The 19284-nt window shown below is 41.4% G+C and overlaps 1 protein-coding gene across 2 annotated transcripts in view; it reads right to left on the bottom strand.

Moving 5' to 3' along the window:
• Positions 1-19284, bottom strand: part of fbln2 (fibulin 2) — a 73157-nt gene that overhangs the window by 45285 nt on the left and 8588 nt on the right. For both annotated transcript variants that reach the window (XM_027143774.2, XM_027143770.2), the window contains exon 3: positions 290-404. In XM_027143774.2, coding sequence (XP_026999575.2) covers positions 290-404 — 115 coding nt within the window. The remainder of the gene's footprint in view (positions 1-289; positions 405-19284) is intronic.

Raw genomic sequence — 19284 nt, 5'->3', positions numbered from 1 at the left:
TTAAGTCTATTAAGATTAAGTCTTATCTAAGCATATTGCTATTGAACTGATATACATGCACAATGGAAAATCGTTTGAAATTTCATTGAAATAAATATACTTTCTATCCTTGCCTCTTGACCACCCAGTGAAATTAGAACCCAAAAACAAAAAAAACTGAAATAAAGCTCATTAAAGGGTCTTAAATGATGACATCCTGCACTCTGAACCAACCTTTGATACTAGTTAAAAATATAACTCCTCCTAAATTCTTTCACAATCACAAAGTAAGGGTGGTTGAGAGCCTTACCCACAAACCGAGGCTTCTTCTATTACAGGGGGCAGCTGGTTGCAGTCCTGGTTCTCTGAGGCCCATTTCTGCCCTGCTTTACAGCAGGTCTCCACTATTTCCAAAGCAGACAGTCCTGTCAACACCACAAACAATTCATTTGTACCAGCTTCTGATAGACCAGGCTGCAGCAAACAAAGTTCATAGAATGATTTAGACACAAGCTTAGAATTTGAATGAGGGCAGCCATCTTCAGTAAGCCTTTAGTTGCCAAAAAAAGTAGCAAAAAAAAAAGAGAGAGCATGTTGTGCTGTGTGTGCATCATGAGTCATACTGAATGACAATCTCACTGAATAGTTGCTGACGTTGACAGCACAGCTTTAAGCTCCCCAAGTATTAAAAAGCAAAAGAAACGGAATTGGTTTAATTTTTTTAGGAGCCTGTCTTGTCTAGTTCAGTAGTTGCCTAAAGTCAGTTACAGGTATTTTGTGTCTTATGCACACCTTCAACACATTTCAGAATCTGAATGTTTAATCTGATTAATGATTGAATGTTTAATCTGATACATATTATTTAGATGAACTTTTGTAAAACTTTTGTTTTTCAAAGAACACCAATCCCTTGAGCCACCAATACAGCCCTTACTCATCAATATATGGACCCCACTAGACTTTTGAAGGTATTCTGGTATCTGGCACCAAGACATCAGCAACAGAATCTGTAAGTTGCTGTAAGATGTGAGGTGTGGCCTCAATGGACATGTTTTTTGCACCATATACTACAGATGCTTGATCAAACTGAGATCTGGGGAGTTTGGAGGTCAAGCCAACACCTGGAATTCTTTGTCATGTTCCTCAAGCCATTCCTGAACAAAAGTGTGGCAGTACACATTATCTGGCTGAAAGAGGCCACTGTCATTGGGGAATACTGTTGCCTTGAAAGGGTGTTACAGTTTGTCATTTTTCTGTAGGATCAACACAGACAGGCTAGCCATCTCTCCCCATGTGCAACAAGCCTGGGGCACCTATCGCTGATTCACCGGATGTCCTTTTTGGACCACATTTTGTAGCTATTAAACACTACATGCTGGGAATACCCCACAAGATCTGCTGTTTTGGAGATGTCTGATATGCTTAGTCGTCTAACCGTCCCAATTTTTATACTCAGAATCCTAATTTTACTCCTTCCGACAAATCAAATTCAAGATCTGACTGTTCACTTGATATTGGTATCATCGGAACAAAATAATCAATGACATTCACATAACCTTTCAGTGGTATTAATGTTATGGTTGATCAGTGTGTAGTCACTGCATTAGAAAAGGTAACCATATTCAAAAGTTATTAGCACATTTTAACTGAAAAGTAAACATGGTTTTGCACTGTCATTACAAATGGCTTTTCTTGGGAAAGTAGCCTGGCTCTTGAGACTAGAAGGTACTTTAAAAACTATTATGCTGCAGTCTGAATTTTTGAATGGGAATCTTTTGATGGCGAAATGCTGTTAAAACACTAGGCCAATTAAAAATAAGCAGCAATAAGACACAGATATTAAATAAGAAACTAACGAATCTTAATACAGTACTTATGCTGTAAATTGAATGAATGTCTTTGCAGACAAATAGGGAATGACCCTAAAACTCAAGGCACAATGAAATTTGAGATAAACAATGAAAGAGCTTCCAGTTTTCTGTTTGAAATCTTTCATAACAATGCAGTATAATTTATGCTCTTCTTCCAGAAATGTTCCTTGTTGCTTAATTTTTTTTTTTGCCCAAAAATTTATACGAATATGTCGGCTTCGAATTCCTTAAACAGAAGTCACTTCTATCTAAGAGTATGCATATGTGAGCTTGAGTAATGAAAGAACTTTAAAGACTTCAAGCGCCTTATATTAATCAGTTGTAGCTGAGAAAATACTAAGTATAAGAGAGAAAGCAATGATGCTCTGATGACTATTGGCATGCTTATAAAAAGGCTTGCTTATAAAAAGGCTTATTTTAATATTGGTTTACAATAACAACACAGTCCAAAGTGCTTTATTCCTATTACACCACACAAATTTGCTGATTACAGAATTACAGAACGTCATATCAAATTTTTATTCACTTATAATAACATTTAATTTTATTCTGTGTCATAGCAGCTATAAACACTCTCCTCACCAGCATCTATTTTTCACTCTCTGTCCTGAAGTTAATAGATACAAATGTAGTTACTGATTGACTTCTGATTTATACAAAGAATAATGCAAGCTCCTTTCACAAAGACAAAAGAAACACTAAAACAGAATACTTTAATATATTACAATAATTAATATTTGTAATATAATAATTAGAACATTAATAATTTAATATACAGAATGAACAATTTCGCTGTTACTATGTTCATGGTCACTCAGTCTGTGTGCTGTATATCAACACCCAATGCTCCATCCAACTGAAACTGTTTTGGAAACTATTTTCTCATGACGGAGCAAAAAATAAACAATGTATTTGGCCATATTGTGTCTGAAATGTCAAATGTATTTTTATAGATTTAGCAATATCACACTCGCAATCATGCTTTTGTACTTTTTGTACTGCTTCCTTCACAGTGACATTAAGCATGCATGCTCTTTTGCTTACAAATGTGTAGCTTCCACCATACATTTTCTGTGTAAGAGTGAAATGATGACATATTAGACACAGTACATATATATATATATATATATATATATATATATAATAATAATAATCTCCTGATGAGAGAAATGGATGAAGATTTCACAAATATAATTTGTGTTATATTGGTGTATTTTGAACATTTATTGGCAGAACTGAACTGCTCCAAACTTCCTGTTCATGATTACTCTAGTGCAGAGTAGTTATATTTTAATTTTAGCTCATCTGTATTATATTTGTGTAGCATTTAAGATATATTTTCACATAGCAGGCTTACAGAAATCTGGATTTCCCTCTGAATTCCTAATGATGAAGCCATGCTGACTATATGTTGGAAAGACTCCCATTTATAGCTGGCATTAACATGTGCCTGGATGCCCTTTCCTACATAATTCTCCAATTTCTTTATCCATGCTTGGGACCCGCACTGAGAGTTAACCCCTCAAACATGCTTCTGAAGCCTGACATCCATGCTCACAAAACACACTTTCCAGAATAGTCCAATACACACCCAGCCTGTTCCAGTGGGTGGAGGAAACAAAACTTATTTGATCAATGGTAACTGTTGGAATGCCTTTCTTTGGATTCTTCAAGCCAGTGTCCCCCAAGCACTGTACTGAATGAGTGATTCTTCAACCAACAGATATTTGTGTCTCCTGTGGATTGTCTTACGCCTTTTAAAAGTTCTGCTTTGACATAACACATAGAGAATACTGTCAAATAATTATGTGGATGAATGAACATTTACATTTCTCATAACTTGGTTAATTTTATACTACACTTAATTCATTTCTCATGAACTCATTTGTAAAGCTGATGAACAAAGTACTGTGAAATAAAACACTTTTTGGGAAAAGAAATCCTGCTTTCTAAATAATACACATTTTGCCTTGTCCCCCACAAACTGAGAATTAACAGCTACATGAACTAAAGAAAATAGATACAAAGGACATTAAAATGTAAATCAAGATTATCTAAAGCACATACAGTAGATTTGCATTTGTTGGATATATTGCTAAGCAGCACAATAATAAGAAAAATTTAAATGACTAGACACTAAGATGTTAATTTTATTTACATTTTTTTATTCATTTGATTTTTTCAAAACTATACAGCACCTTGTTGACCTTAAATTATTAATTTAATTAAAATTAAACCTGACCTTCCCCTCTGAAAAACTCTGTATTTAACTTAAAGTATTTTAGTTTTTTGTTGGATATTTCCTCTGTGTGAAGACACAAGAGGCTCAATAGTACATAATACATTCTTCTTTCAGCAACAGATGGTTAAAAGCCAAACATGATTTGCTGTTAGCTCTTTGATATGGACTGTCTCATATGGATTTGACAACATTCTTGAGATGATGTGGAAATGGCCTCTGGATGATTTCTCATCAGGCTGTAGTAAGAAATATTTTATAGTTATCTTAAATATCAACAAGGTAGTACAGGACATTAATGTACTGCACAGTAACAGCATGCAATCACATGAAAGATTTTGCAAGACTCATGCAATTCCATGAAGTTTATCTTCAGAAATGAAGCTACTCATTACTGCTCAGTGCTGGCAAAAAAAAAAAAAAAAAGATTGTTATTTTGTCTTCGACAATATTTATTCTAATAAACTATACTGTTTTTGCTCTTATGTGTGAGTATAACTGCATACAAACCGGAGGACCACAGTCGGAATGTGGACCTGGCTAAGTATTTATACAGTCTGCATAGAGCTCTCATAAAATACTGAAGCAGAAACAATCAATGCTTGACAAAACTGTCCATAGTTCAGTGACTAGTTTTTTTAAACATGAACTAATGAAGCTACTGTAGCTGATATTGTGTTGTGGCATTTGTGTAAATTATTTAGCTGAATGCAGCTCATTAGATTTTCATAGATTTACCCTCTCTTGTCTAATTAGTGAACTGAACCAGATCGTTAAAAATGGCTATGACAAAAACAGAATGCTTCAATAAACAAATGTCTACACTGTACAGACTAGTCAAAAGTACTAACCTGAAGCACCAGTACATAAAAAGACAAACATAAACAGCAGTAATACATTAAGTGTTATCTGTTGTCAGCAATCTGCCATGTCATTTGCTTATATGGATGACATGGTAAACAAAATGTTAGACGAAATATAGAAGTGATCTGTGGACAGTCATGAAACTCTATTCCACAAGGACTAATAAGCAACCATAAATAATTGCAGTTTATGCTGAAATTCAATTTCTAAAAATATTTCTCAAGAGCACTATACATGTAGAAGTAAATTCAACACAGGATGTTTTTCTGTGTGGTATGATTGATGTAGGTATGACAAGTTAAAAATAAAATACAAACGTTTACCTGTTATCTCTGATTAAAGTTTCAAAGCACCAGAGCACTGTAAGAGCAGAAAGAGCTTTTCAAACCAGATGAAGAATATGTGCTCTGCTGCTGATGACATGTTTTTTCAGGAGTCTGGTGTATGTCAGAAATGGCAGCATCCCAGTCTTAGATTTAATGCTGAAAAATGGATAAGTGCAAGCGAAGACAAGACAATTATCAGAAACTAACTAAAAAGCTCCTTCTAACAGTTTCTTTTGTGTCTATGCTTAATTTAGAAACAGAGCCAATATGCATTTTTGCATACAGTTTTTATAAGCCATATGGTTGAGCCATTTAATAGACAATGTCTCTCACCTCAGCACTTTGAATGAAAGCCTGAAGCTTTTTAATTTCAAATAAATGGGCCAAATAGTCCTCCTCTCAAGAAGGAAAATCAATTTTAGAACCAAGCCGACTTACTTCCCAATTACCGCTATGGAGCTGCTTCTATACAAAGCCATCTGAGAAAATGAAAGTGGGAAAGCACTTTTTCTCAGCACAGCTAGAAAATATTCGAGGAAAATACATGGAAATTGAATAATGAAGATAAGGGATTAACTCATGGTTCAGAGAATAACACTCCATATAGGAAAGCAGAAAGCACAATAGTACTGTATACATGAGTATCTCATAGACAACAGGTCATGTATCAGGTGATGCTATCTTGTACTTGATTATTTCCATGGGCTTTAATCCTTACCCCATGAAATGAGCAGTTGATCAGGCATTTCACCCATTTATAATATTTTTTCTTATTACTGTTGGCTTCTTACGATGCCCATGTAAAGTGGAAAGCAAAAACCAAATAAGTGGATTGTTGTATTCAAATTAAATTCATGATACTAGGCTTTTCAATTTCACATCTGAGTGAAAACCTTCAACAGTGTCCAGGCATGTAAGGAATTCCCAGCAGTCTTAATTAAGAAGATAAAGAATGCATCACTGCTAATTAAGACCAGTAAAGTAGACTGTTCCCCAGACAATGAGCTCCCTAGCTTTGTTCTTCCAACACAGCTTTCTTTGTTTAGCAAGGCTTATCACACTGACCCACACTGCCATCAAGCTAGTAATGTGTGCTATTCTATCACCAAGTGACACATGTCACAGCCCCTGAGTAAAAGGCCAATCTAACAGGAGGTCTGAGATAATAAATGTCTAGCATTGAATGCAGGTCTGCTGCTGAAAAATAAATAAACATCAAACAGCTACATCATTGTACGCAGTTGTATATGTCTACCCTAATGTCTACACAGCTATTGTTATGTAAATTAGGCTTCTTATAATTACACACACACGCATTTCTTCTCATCTTGTGATGATATCGTGTTAAAATGGCACCTGCCAATGTGCTTTTATTATCACTGTAGTATCCTGCTGCATAGTGCTATACATTAACATGAATTAAATTTCATAAATGCAGGTATTCTAGAAAGTGATTTTTTTTATTTTAAATGTAGATAAAAGATTACAGAAAAATACAAATATTCAATATACAGAAATCTTTTTGGTATATGTGACATGGCATAATTGTGTCACATCACACAGATAGAGTACCATTTATCTGATTCAGTTTGCTCAAAAATGTGTAAAATGTCTCAAATATAACAATATTTTATTCATGTAATAAAGAGTTCTTATTATAATCCATCTGTATAATTCATGCACATCAACCTTTTATTTTGCAGACATGCCCTGTTTATATCATACTCATAATAATCTGTTTTTCTTGAAGAAATGATCTGAAATGTTTATTCTATCATGTCTCTGGTTTTAGTAATGACGACTGTTTTACATATCATTCAATGCCACAACTTTAGACTCTTTGGCTGGGCTCTTCACCAAGGCAAATCCTTTGGGCTGAGAAATAAAGCAGTCAAAAGCCCTAGAAAAATGGAGACGTGTAAAAATAATAACCGTAAACCACAAGCTCCTGTCATGGAGCTTCATGTCAAATTGCTGCTGATGTAAAAACATGAACAATAAATCAGCTGACTTGGATTCCTCAACTCAACAACTGCATGTCTAGTATGAGTTACAATAAATCAAGATCTTAGTGTATATGCCTCTTACTCAGTAAAAGAAGGCTGATGTGAACTACTTGAAGAAATATTTTAAACTTGACATACATTATATCATCTGAGTCATTTCCTTCTTTCTCTTTCTTCCTGTCTTCCACTGTTCCTTGATGGACTGTAGTAGACATATCTTCCTTGCCATTGTTTTACATGTTTGTCAAAGATCTTTATCTTAATTAGTCTCAAAAATAGCAATGTGGTGTCTGCAATCACCCGCCTCTATTGGCAGTTACAGCTCTTGATGAATGGCTTCCAATTATACTTTTTCAAACCAGGCTTCTCACCCAGTGAAGCAGGAGCTCCAGAGTAGTGATACTTATCAATGCTGACCTGGTTTCCTATCGCCACAGTAAAAAAAAGCAGCTTGAGATATTGATGTAAAAGAAAGTGAGAGAAACTGTAAACACACAACATCGCAACCATAGTTCTTAATGGGGATTGAACAAAAGAAGGAAAGTCCTACATGCTTATGTAGCCAACTGGACCTAAAGATAAGCTGAGAGACTCCAATGACCACAGGGGCATTGGAAAACCATGTAATTCTAAGATGATATGCAGAGTTATGGTCACTGGATATATTTTAAATGAAACTTAATAGTCTTATAATAACAGTGCTGCATTTTCAAATTTGACTGGTTATGAAGGGTTCATATGCTACAGTATATAACAGCAGATGTTCCACATAGTCTAGGACCAAAAATAAATGGATTTAAAGCTTGTAGAAAAAAAACAGAAGCTTTCTGCCTTCTGGCTCTATGGAGTCTCAGATGTCAGTAAGTTGTTAAAGTCAGCCACAAAAAAGCCTTTAACACAGAGGCCTTTTTTAGGTTCTCTGTAACTAGACAAGTTGTATTTTACCTACTACTAACAACAGAGAGAAAAAACAGATTACTGGTAAGGGAATGAAGAAGGTACTACAGTAAGTTGTCACACAGAAATACCACATGATTAACCATAACTTGAAACAGTCAAAATATTATATGTTGTTGAGTAATATAATAACACTTGTAATTGGTGAGGTACAAGCTGAATAAAAAACATTGGGATGTTTTCAACTTTAAACTTACAGATAACAAACCGCCATGTTGATTATTTTCCTAGCACACAGTACACCCTGCCATGTTTATTTATTATAAACACTATCCATCTCAGAAGATAAAAACTTGTGGTCATCACATGTGACCCGTAGCATCTGAGCTGATTAAAAAGCATCTAACTTGAGCCTCAAAGCCTCAAAGGACAGATGGTTTTAGTTACAGAATCAACAGAAACATTGGGTTACTTAACATAATCCCCGGTTCTTTGATAACAGAGTTAGGTGTTTCGCTATGGGAATCGCTTTGGGCGTGACCAACTACGGAAGCTCTTACGACACCACGTCTGTCTTTGACAGACAGGTCGACCTGCGACCAGACTCCGCCCTGTCTTTATCAGCCAGGTCGACCCCTGTCTATGTCATTAACGAGATTTCTTCCCGTCCAAGTGCAAGGAGGGAAGTGCTGGTGAAACACCTCACTCTGTTATCAAAGAACCGGGGATTACGTTAACCTCTTACGGACCTCCGCCTATATCCATTGTCCAACAAAAAGTGGTACAGCTCCCACATACTTTGACACCCAAATGAGACCCACACACAGGGGTGGGTCTCATTTGAAAGAAGAGATTCTCTAGTTTCAGAAACTAGTTTCAGATTGATTCTAGGCCTTACTGGCACAAAGTTACAGGGGTTTGAATGCAGATTTTCCTGTCCGCCTGGGTTGTTTTTCTGATAAACTGATTAATCTTATTTTTCTGGAACATGTTAGGGACAAACCAACAACTGTGAGTCATAGCCACATGTCTTGGCTTTCACCAAAAAAAATTTCAAGTCAAAAGACCCAAAAATGGATTTTATATGAATATTTTTCTACGGCCCTGGTCGTCGGGTGCAGCGTTTTTGTGTACTTGTTTACTATATAACTTTGAAATAAAAGGCTGCAGGCTCAGTCTGACAAGCCATAAATAAGCCTAGACTCACTCTCTATCACTCTGGTGTGAAAACAGGCCCCTGTAACTTGACACCCTGAGCTGTGAGAGGGACAAAAGGTCAGGGATTACGCAAGAATTCTTCTGCGCATCCAGTTCACGCAGACACAGGCAAAGAATGTAAAGCATGTCGCATACCGTTGGAATCGTCTGCTTATTGGCTAAACGGCTGTATAGGTCCCGGCCCATTTCATTGCTATTGGAAGGAGTAATTGTCAGTCAAATGCGGGTTCCCAAAAAATGAGGTCATGCCACCATTGGCTTCCCAGCCATCTATCTCTGCCATACAAGCACCGATTGGCTCAAATGAGGGCTTATTTGATTCGTTAGGACCTGGGCTATAAATTTTTGAATATCCCAATTAGGAGTTAGAGCGGCAAAACGAGATGATGGCGCACTTCTGTTTCCAGTTTTCAGAACACTAATGGAATATTTGCGGCGCGACCAGAGCGTTTTGGATTAAAAGGCTTACAGATTTCAATTCCTTGGACCTGTGTGGATTTTTGTGGATTATTTGTGTTGGAATATATTACCCCAGTGAAGAAAGAAACGCGTCTAAAGGTAAGGGAAAAACCGGTCTAGCGCCACCTAGGTCAGTTTTGTCCGAAATTTTTTTCTAATTGTAAGAAGGCTGTGAATCATATTGTGCTTTGTGTGTGGGCTTAAAAAATTATTGAGAGTATAAACTTTACTAGGTAAATAGGTTTTTTCGTGTTTTTGGAGGATTTGATGCTTTAAAGTTGAATTGAAGCTTGTTTCTGGGTCATACCCTAGTGGTCACTTCTACTTCCGTGCCGTGTACGGCACAGGGCCCGTAAGAGGTTAAGTAACCCAACGTTCTTTTTCTAACTTCGCTCGGTGTTTCACTATGGGAGATATAGACAGCTCCCAGATTGCACCCATATTAATGTTTCCAAACGGGTACAGTAGTCCCGGCACCCAGCACTGCGTGTGCTAAGGACAGTTCCGCAACGTCTAGCTTATAGAATCGCACAAACGTATGCGGCGTTGCCCAGCTCGCCGCCGAGCAAATGTCCAAAACGGAAACCCCTCTGAGTAAAGCCCACGACATGGCCATACCCCTAGTAGAGTGGGCTCTCAACCCCTCAGGGGACTGAAGACCCCTGCAACCATAAGCCACAGATATCGCCTCCACAATCCAGTGGGATAGCCGCTGTCGAGATAACGGCTTCCCTGTGTGAGGAGTAGCCCAAGACACAAACAGCTGTTCACAAGTTCTGAAACCAGCTGTCCTGTTCACATACGCATGAAGACCCCGCACCGGGCATAATGTATGAAGTCTCCGCTCCTCCGGAGAACAAAACGGTGGAGGCTGAAAAGCCGCCAGTTCGGTAGACGGACACCTATATGTCGACTCCAAAACCTTGGGCACAAAAGCAGGGTTAGGACGAAAAGCCCACGACGTGAGCCCCGGAGCGAATTGTAAGCAAGACGGGCTAACCGACAAAGCATGTAAATCACTCACACGCTTGGCTGTCACCAAAGCCAGGAGCAGTGCCGTCTTAAGAGAGAGATACTTAAGACTCACTGCCTCTATTGGCTCGAAAGGATGTCGAGACAAGGCTTCTAAGACAATGGGCAAATCCCACAAAGGAACCAACCGCCTAGACACCGGCCGTAAGCGGCGTGCCCCCTTCATAAAACGACTTATTAAAGGATGCTGGCCTGCCGACTTGTCACCAAAACCTACATGGCAGGCTGAAATAGCTGCCAGGTACACCTTAATGGTGGAGAAAGCCTTCCTTGTATCAAGCAGATCTTGGAGGAAGCATAATATATCCCTAACAGAGCACTGAAAAGGGATAATCACTCTCCACCCACACCATTCTTCAAACACACGCCATTTATTGCTATAAAGAGCGCGGGTAGAGGAGGCTTTCGCACTCTGTATAGTATGTATAACTGACGAGGGCAAGCCCGCCGCATTCAGATTCCACCTCTCACGGGCCAAGCCCAGAGGGCTAACATGTCTGGATGAGGATGGTATATCTCCCCTCCTGCCTGAGACAGAAGGTCCCTCAGTGGGGGGAGGGGCCACGGCTGCCCCGACAATAGTTGGACTATCTCCGCCACCCAATGTGGGGATGGCCAGCGTGGGGCTATCAGAATCAATGACAGGCACTGCTCCCTCACTCTGGCTAAAGTGGGGGAGATTAAGCTCAGAGGGGGGAAATGCATACAGAAGCACTTCCGGCCACCGATGGGCCAGAGCATCCACACCCAACGCTGCATTTTCGTACACCAGTGAGAAATACAGAGGGCAATGAGCGTTTTCTTGCGAGGCGAAGAGATCGACGGCAGCCTGACCGTACCTCTGCCATACCTGGCTCACCACCTGAGGATGGAGTTTCCACTCCCCGTAAAAGGAATTTCCCCTGGACAGTAAGTCTGCCCCTCTGTTCAAGATCCCCGGAACGTGAGTCGCCCGGAGAGACAGAAGCCGTGTGTCGCTCCACACGATCAGCTTTGTCGCCAACCGATGCGTGTGCCCCCATGACGGTTGATGTAAGCAACCACTGTGGTGTTGTCTGTTTTCACTAAAATATGTTTCACTAAAAATGTTTTCACTGTTTTCAATACTCTGTATGTTGAGAGGGCACGAGCCGGCTCTTCATCATATTTATCCTGAAACCCAGGTCTCTGAGGTGATTCAGGACAATTTCTGCATCTTTTATGGCTTGCCCCCTCGACGACGAGCATATCAGATAATCGTCTATGTAAGACAATATCCTTATGCCCTTGTCCCTCAACGGGAACAGGGCTGCCTCCACACATTTGGTAAAAACCCTCGGAGCTAACGACAGCCCGAACGGTATAGTCTGAAATTCGTATGCTGTGCCCCGGTATGCAAACCTGAGGAATTTCCTGTGAGAGGGATAAATATCTATGTGAAAATACGCGTCCGCCAGATCTATCATCACAAACCAATCGCCCGGACTAATCGATCGACACAGCACCTTGTGTGTCAGCATCTTGAATGAATACTTTCTGAGGTGCCTGTTTAATACACACAGATCCAAAATGGGACAGAGGGCTGCGCCGCCCTTCTTTGGAACTACGACATAACGGGAATAGAAGCCCTGACGGCTCTCTCCCCCTTGTACCACTCTGATTGCGTGCTTGTGCAGGAGGGTTTCGATTTCGGCCGTCAACACACGAGCCGATTCTCCCTCGGCCACCGACATGATCAGCCCGTTGAAACGAGGCGGTTTCATGGCAAATTGGAGCCTGTATCCCCGTGAAACTGTTGCTAAAACCCACGGGTGAACCACACATGCGCGCCAGCTGGCTACGCGGGTCGAGAAAAGGCACCAGTACACTTCCGCCCCGCCATCGTCGCGCAGTGATGACATCATCACATGCGCCGAGCGGGCTCCCACTGACGAGGAAGTGAGCACTGCCCCCAGCGGTGGGACTGGGGGAGCGCCTTTCATGTCTTTGCATTTTCCGGGATTTTTTAAACATATCACCCTCGGCTGTTTGCCTGGCTGCGATAGTTCAACATTTATTGTCATATGTCTTGAACTTGGGGAGCATATCGTCCTCAGCCCGTGGCTTGGCTGCGATAATGCATGTTTTAATGTCAATTCCCCTGTGTGTGTGAGTGCTTGGTGACACTGCACATGGCTCTGACCTCCCTCTCTTCGCTGAACTGGAGGAGAGCGAACATAATGAGCCCCTAACAAAATCAGAACAGAAGGGCTGAACTCCCGCCTTCTTCTCTTCGCCGGCGGAGAGAGAAGGACCGGGGAAAAACTGTGCGTCAGGTCGCACGCTTCTTCTTCCTTTCTTCGGGGTGGGGCGGACGGTTCCTAGCCGCCGCGGCCACAAAAGAATGCTTTCCCCAAGGTCCGGAGCCATCCGGACGTGGTCGCTGACCGACCTGTCCGCTGTGAGCAGGTCTCACAGCTCTCGCGGTCATCGGCCTCCCTCTCGATGCTGCGGCTGCTGCGAAGCCCTGCCGCGTAGGCTGAGAGGGTGGTCACGCCGCCCGCTTGCGTGGCAAACAGAGGTGAAAAGCCTCATCCTCCTGTTTCCTGAGGGTGCTGGTTTCTCTCATTTTCTCGAGAGCGGGCCCGAATAAGCCCTTAGTCGGGTCGTAAGGGGCATCCATCACCTCCGCCTTCTGAGCGTCGCCCAGGCCTGACAGGTTTAACCACAGCGCTCTCTCACCTGACACGGCCAGGCCCATGACATGGCCGCAGCCCTGAACCGCACCACGTGAGGAGCGCAAAATCAGGTCGTTCACAACACAGATTTCATCCCAGAGTGCCGGGTTCGGTACACCTGAGTCCAACTGCCGCCCCATCTCCTCCAAAATCTCCGCTTGATATGCCGACAGTAAAGTCACAGCATTCAGCGAACATACGGACTGCCCCGCGTACTTGTACATCCTCTGAAAAGTCTCGGCGGTCAAACGGTCCGTCTTGCTCGGCAGTGAAAACTGCGATGAGGAGGAAACAGATGGTTGATTCGGGTGGAGGTGATACGCCACCGAAGGCTCCACTGCTGGGGGTCCGGCTAACCCCAGCTCCTCCATCCCCTGAATCTCCAACATCGAGTGTGCGTTGGTGGGGAGCTTACTCTTAAAGGGGCTAGACCAATATCGAGACATCTCTTTCATGCACGCAGGCACGGCAGGCAAGAGCTGTCTCGCTGCCGAGTGGGTCGGCGGCAGTCTTTTCCCATCGTAGAGGTCTCTCACGGCACCCTCAGCAGCTTTGGCGGCTGGCCAGGCCAGGCCCAGCTTCGTTGCGCCCCGTTTGCACACTTCGTGCAGGCTGCTGTCAGCAGGGGGGGCCGAATCGGTCGTGCTAGGCGGTCTAGACTGTTGAACTGGGAAGGGCATGAGCAGGCCATCGAACCGCGGAGGCATGTCCGGGGACTAGGCTTCCATCATGTCCGCCCAGCTCTTGCTAGCTCGCGGCGGATGGGCCATATCTGTCGAGGCGGCTTCAGACAGGCAAGGGTCCTGCTGGTTAGCCACCGACACTTTCAGCCTCCTTTCCAAGATTTTCACCGGCAATGACGCACAGCGAGCGCATGTCTGCGGATCCGCTAGCGATGTCTGAGCGTGCTTCGGGCCCATACACACAATGCACATAGGATGAGGGTCCCTGCCCGAGATGGTAACTCCACATGATGATGGACACGGACGGTATACAGCCTCCCTAGTCTTCGACTCATGCCCTTTGGCGGGGGTAATTGCCGTCGACATAGCACAGTCCAAAGACTCGTCACAACACGTTAGCCTATCAGACTTTGGATTAAAATCTCCAGCAGGTCCGCCTTGACGTGTAGACCGAAGCAAATTAGATGCTCCCTACCGCTGTAACTAAACACGCAGCAGGAGATAAGAATAGCTCGCCACGACGTGTACGCTATTCCAGAAGTAGGGTTGTCATTCACCGCAATCTCTCTACTGATGTCACGTTCGGCGACGGAGTCCAATAACGGCCCGTCTAATGAACAGTTAAGCGAGATCAGCAAGTCGGGATGCGCTGAGAGAGCTTGCTGCAGTCTCCCATGGGAAGAAAGCGCGAATGATGTAGAAAGGGGTCGACCTGGTTGATAAAGACAGGGCGGAGTATGGTCGCAGGTCGACCTGTCTGTCAAAGACAGACGTGGTGTCATAAGAGCTTCCGTAGTTGGTCACGCCCAAAGCGATTCCCATAGTGAAACACCGAGCGAAGTTAGAAAAAGAACCTAGACATCTAAATGTACTGCAGATGTACTGTAACATAACTTGTCATACTGTAAATTCAAAAGCTTTCACAGTTAATTGCAGACCTGATTATTTTTTAACTTTACTTGACACAAAGTATAAGTATTTGTACATTACTCAAGCGTTTCTAAAATTGAATAATATCACTCATAATGCTGCACGATTAATCATATTGCAGTCGCAATATGCAGACGGCAAAATGTTTCGATTTTATTAAATAAATAAGCGCATGCGTGGGCTAGACAACACATACTTTCTGAAGACAGTTTGCAGATTTTCTGCACCGCTAACAAAAAAAAAGACCAAAGAGTCTGAGTTTAGGCAGTGCACGTGTGGTGTGTGGTCACACGACTGTATCCGGTGTGCAGTGTGGAGACTAGAACAAAGATGAATGGACACTGAACTGGTAGCTAAAGAAAACTACCTCTTTTATATCGCGATATTTTGGCTTTAAGATTACTGACAATCGGGCAGGGTGGCTTAGTGGTTAGCACGTTCGTCTCACACCTCCAGGGTTGGAGGTTCGATTCCCGACTCCGCCTTGTGTGTGTGGAGTTTGCATGTTCTCCCCGTGCCTCGGGGTTTCCTCCGGGTACTCCGGTTTCCTCCCCCTGTCCAAAGACATGCATGGTAGGTTGATTGGCATCTCTGGAAAATTGTCCGTGGTGTGTGATTGTGTGAGTGAGTGAGAGTGTGTGTGCCCTGCAATGGGTTGTCACTCCATCCAGGGTGTATCCTGCCTTGATGCTCGATGACACTGAGATAGGCACAGGCTCCCCGTGACACGAGAAGTTTGGATAAGCGGTAGAAAATGAATGAATGAATAAATGAATGATTACTGACACTGAGCAGACAGAGGTACTGTGCAAGATTTTCAAAATTAAAGTTGCTACATCACGTGGCAATACAACAAATTTATATCAGCACCTGAAACATCAGAGAGAAAAATATGATGAATGCATGACAGAGAAAACCAAGTTTAATAAAGAGACAGCTGAAGGAAACAAGACGCAGCTGTTACCCGAAAAAAAAACATAATTACAGATGTATTTGCGAGTCTTATGTCTTATCAGTCTCTGATAAGTCTTCGCTTAAATGTAAAGAAATCGCAGACTCCATTTCTTGGCAAAAGACATGATGCCCATACACACCGTTATTAAAGTGGGATTTCAGAAAATTATCTGCACACAGGACAAGAGCTTTATAACTCACGCCGTAGCGAAGTTCGAAAGGAAATGGCTATGGTGACGTTCTTTTCAACCACTATGGACCTGTGGTAAAGCAGGACAAGTTAACCATATATTAGCTTGACTGTATTGAGCTTTAGATTGTACACTTTGTTGACGAGAAGTTTGAACGGAACAGCTGTTGCCTGCAAACAGCGTATTTCCCTGACGACCAGCTTGGAGAGAACATACTGTAGCCTTGGGCTTGAGAGAGGCACCTCTGTGAGGAGCGTCAGGTCGCTATTACAACAGACAACGGCATTGTCAAATCGGTGGAGCTTATTCAGTGGACTAGAATCCAGTGTTTGGGGCAAAGACATAATTTGACCATTGGTAAGTTCAATTGATTTCATCTTTTATTATTAGGCTACAGCAAATATTTACTGCTGTAAACTGGTAAGAGCAATTAACTACAAGGTTAGTGGCCATATCCTTGATTTAATAATAAAGTTATTTTAAATCAAATGGGGGCGGCATTGTGGCTCACACCTCCAGGGTTTGGGTTCGATTCCCGCTTCCGCCTTGGGAGTTTGTATGTTCTCCCCGTGCCTCGGGGGTTTCCTCCAGGTACTCCGGTTTCCTCCCCTGGTCCAAAGACATGCATGGTAGGTCGATTGGCATCTCTGGAAAATTGTCTGTCATGTGTGATTGCGTGAGTGAATGAGAGTGTGTGTGCCCTGCGATGGGTTGGCACTCCGTCCAGTGTGTATCCTGCCTTGATGCCAGATGACGGAGATAGGCACAGGCTGAGATAGGCACAGGCTCCCCGTGACCTGAGAAGTTCGGACAAGCGGTAGAAAGTGAATGAATGAATAAATCAAATGGAAATTCACAGTGGCCTATTTAAACTATTAATATGGAATTGGACATGTAATCAGAATGGGAATATTAAGCGTTTTGCAATGTCAATGTAGTAAGTAAATGTTTTGTCTTTTTTCCATCCTCTTATCATTCACAGAAAATGCTCTGAAAGATAATGCACAATGCATTAACAGGGCTACTGGGATATGCAAGATGATTGTGGGCCACTTCTCCCATATAGTAGTTGGAAGAAAAGACTGGCCTTGAGGGAAGCACAAAGAGAGCTCAACATCCCAGAGCATGCCATGGTGACAGACTGCTCAACACGATGGTGTTCCACTCAGAAAATGATAGCAAGAGTCCTGGAGCAGCAAAGTGCCTTGTCCAAGGTTTTCTCTATCAAATGCACAACAGGAAGTAGAGCTTCATTGTCAACCATATTTGATCCCATGGCACAGTTTAGAGAAGCAGTGGCTGCTGAGCACATTTACATACCATGTGTAGACCATAAAGAAAATCCACTAAGATGTAAACTTCCCTAGGCTATGCAAACTAGCACAGAAATATCTGGGTATACAAGCAGCAAGCTCTGCATCAGAGAGAGCTTTTAGCATTAATAGTAATATTGAATCAGATCATCACTCCTGTCTGAAACCAGACATAGTGGATATGCTTGGTTTTTTGGCAAAAAACAACTGTGATGTGATATGTAGAACCTTTTAGAAAGAGGATTCGGAAGTATCAGTTAGTAATTAAAAAAAAACAAGATTTAGTAGTTTGAGTTTTATTGAGTAAACCACAATTTTGTACCAGTTTCCTGTTCAAAAAGGTTTATACAGAGTATATGTTACATCCTGCATAAATGTCCCTGTTTGTTTGGACAAAATGTTTAACATATCTTATTTTTGTGACAATGTATAAGTTTTTATTTGTTGTTTTAATTATTTAGCTGTACTTTTGAGAAAATAAGTTCACATGCAAATGTTTTTTCATTTAGCAAAAAAAAATATTTGTAAAAACAAATATTACAAATACTAGTTTTACAAATACCCATTTCAGCAATATCATTAATCTGTGTGTGCATTTTCCGTGATAACCAATCAAGTTGACTCATGGTACCATAATAATTACTCATATTTATTTCTTTTCACTCTTTAACATTTCATTTGACATTCAAAATACTGTTTATTAAATTTGCAATATAAAAATGTACAGATTAAATCAGTTTCATTCATTCAGACAGTTTCATTCACTGTTTATTTAATATATAACATACATATCACACACACACACACACACACACACACACACACACACACACACACACACACACACACACACACACACAGTATATATATATACATATTTTTCTCCTATATAAATGTAAGTTTAGTAAATTTGTGTGTTACATTCTGTAATTTAGATAAGTAAATTAGTTAGTTGTTAAATAAGCTACTTTTTGTGGCTAACGTGCCTTATTACTCATTCTAACAGGGTCTACACATTAATTAATTAATTAGTTACAAATTCTAGATTTGTCTGGGTTTAAATTACGTTTTCCTCATCACTGATTGTTGAAACAGAGTAGCTACAGTATTTATGCATAATCAAGCATGATGAATTTGTGGTTAGCTATTTTCCATAGTTTTACTTGTGTTTTACTTGAGTTTAAATGACTTTTTGACAAGTACATATTTGGCTCAGACTGTGTCACTTCCTTTCTTTTTCGACACAGATTACACAAGTCATTCTGCAGCCCCTATCCCAAAACAAGTCACCCAACCATCACAGTTATTTAAAATATAAGTAACTAGTGCAAAATATGAGAACCACATTTTAGTGTATGATGTGGTTTATTGAGGGCTGTAGTAGCCTAATGGATAAGGTGTTGGAATACTGATTGGAAGGTCATGAGTTCAAATCCCAGGTCCACCATGCTGCCACTGCTGGGCCCCTGGGCAAGGCCCTTAACCCTCAATTGCTCAGTTGTATAAACTGAAATACAAAAATGTAAGTCACTCTGGATAAGGTGTCTGCTAAATGCTGTAAATTTATGAAAATATCAATGTAATTGACTTTGTGTGAAAAAGAAAGCCAAAGAAGATTTTAGAACA

Source organism: Tachysurus fulvidraco, chromosome 2 (genome assembly GCF_022655615.1).
Source record: "Tachysurus fulvidraco isolate hzauxx_2018 chromosome 2, HZAU_PFXX_2.0, whole genome shotgun sequence".
In the NCBI taxonomy this organism is placed as follows: Eukaryota; Metazoa; Chordata; class Actinopteri; order Siluriformes; family Bagridae; genus Tachysurus; species Tachysurus fulvidraco.
The sequence above is the reverse complement of the archived record's forward strand: the minus strand, read 5'-3'. Positions and strand labels throughout refer to the sequence as shown.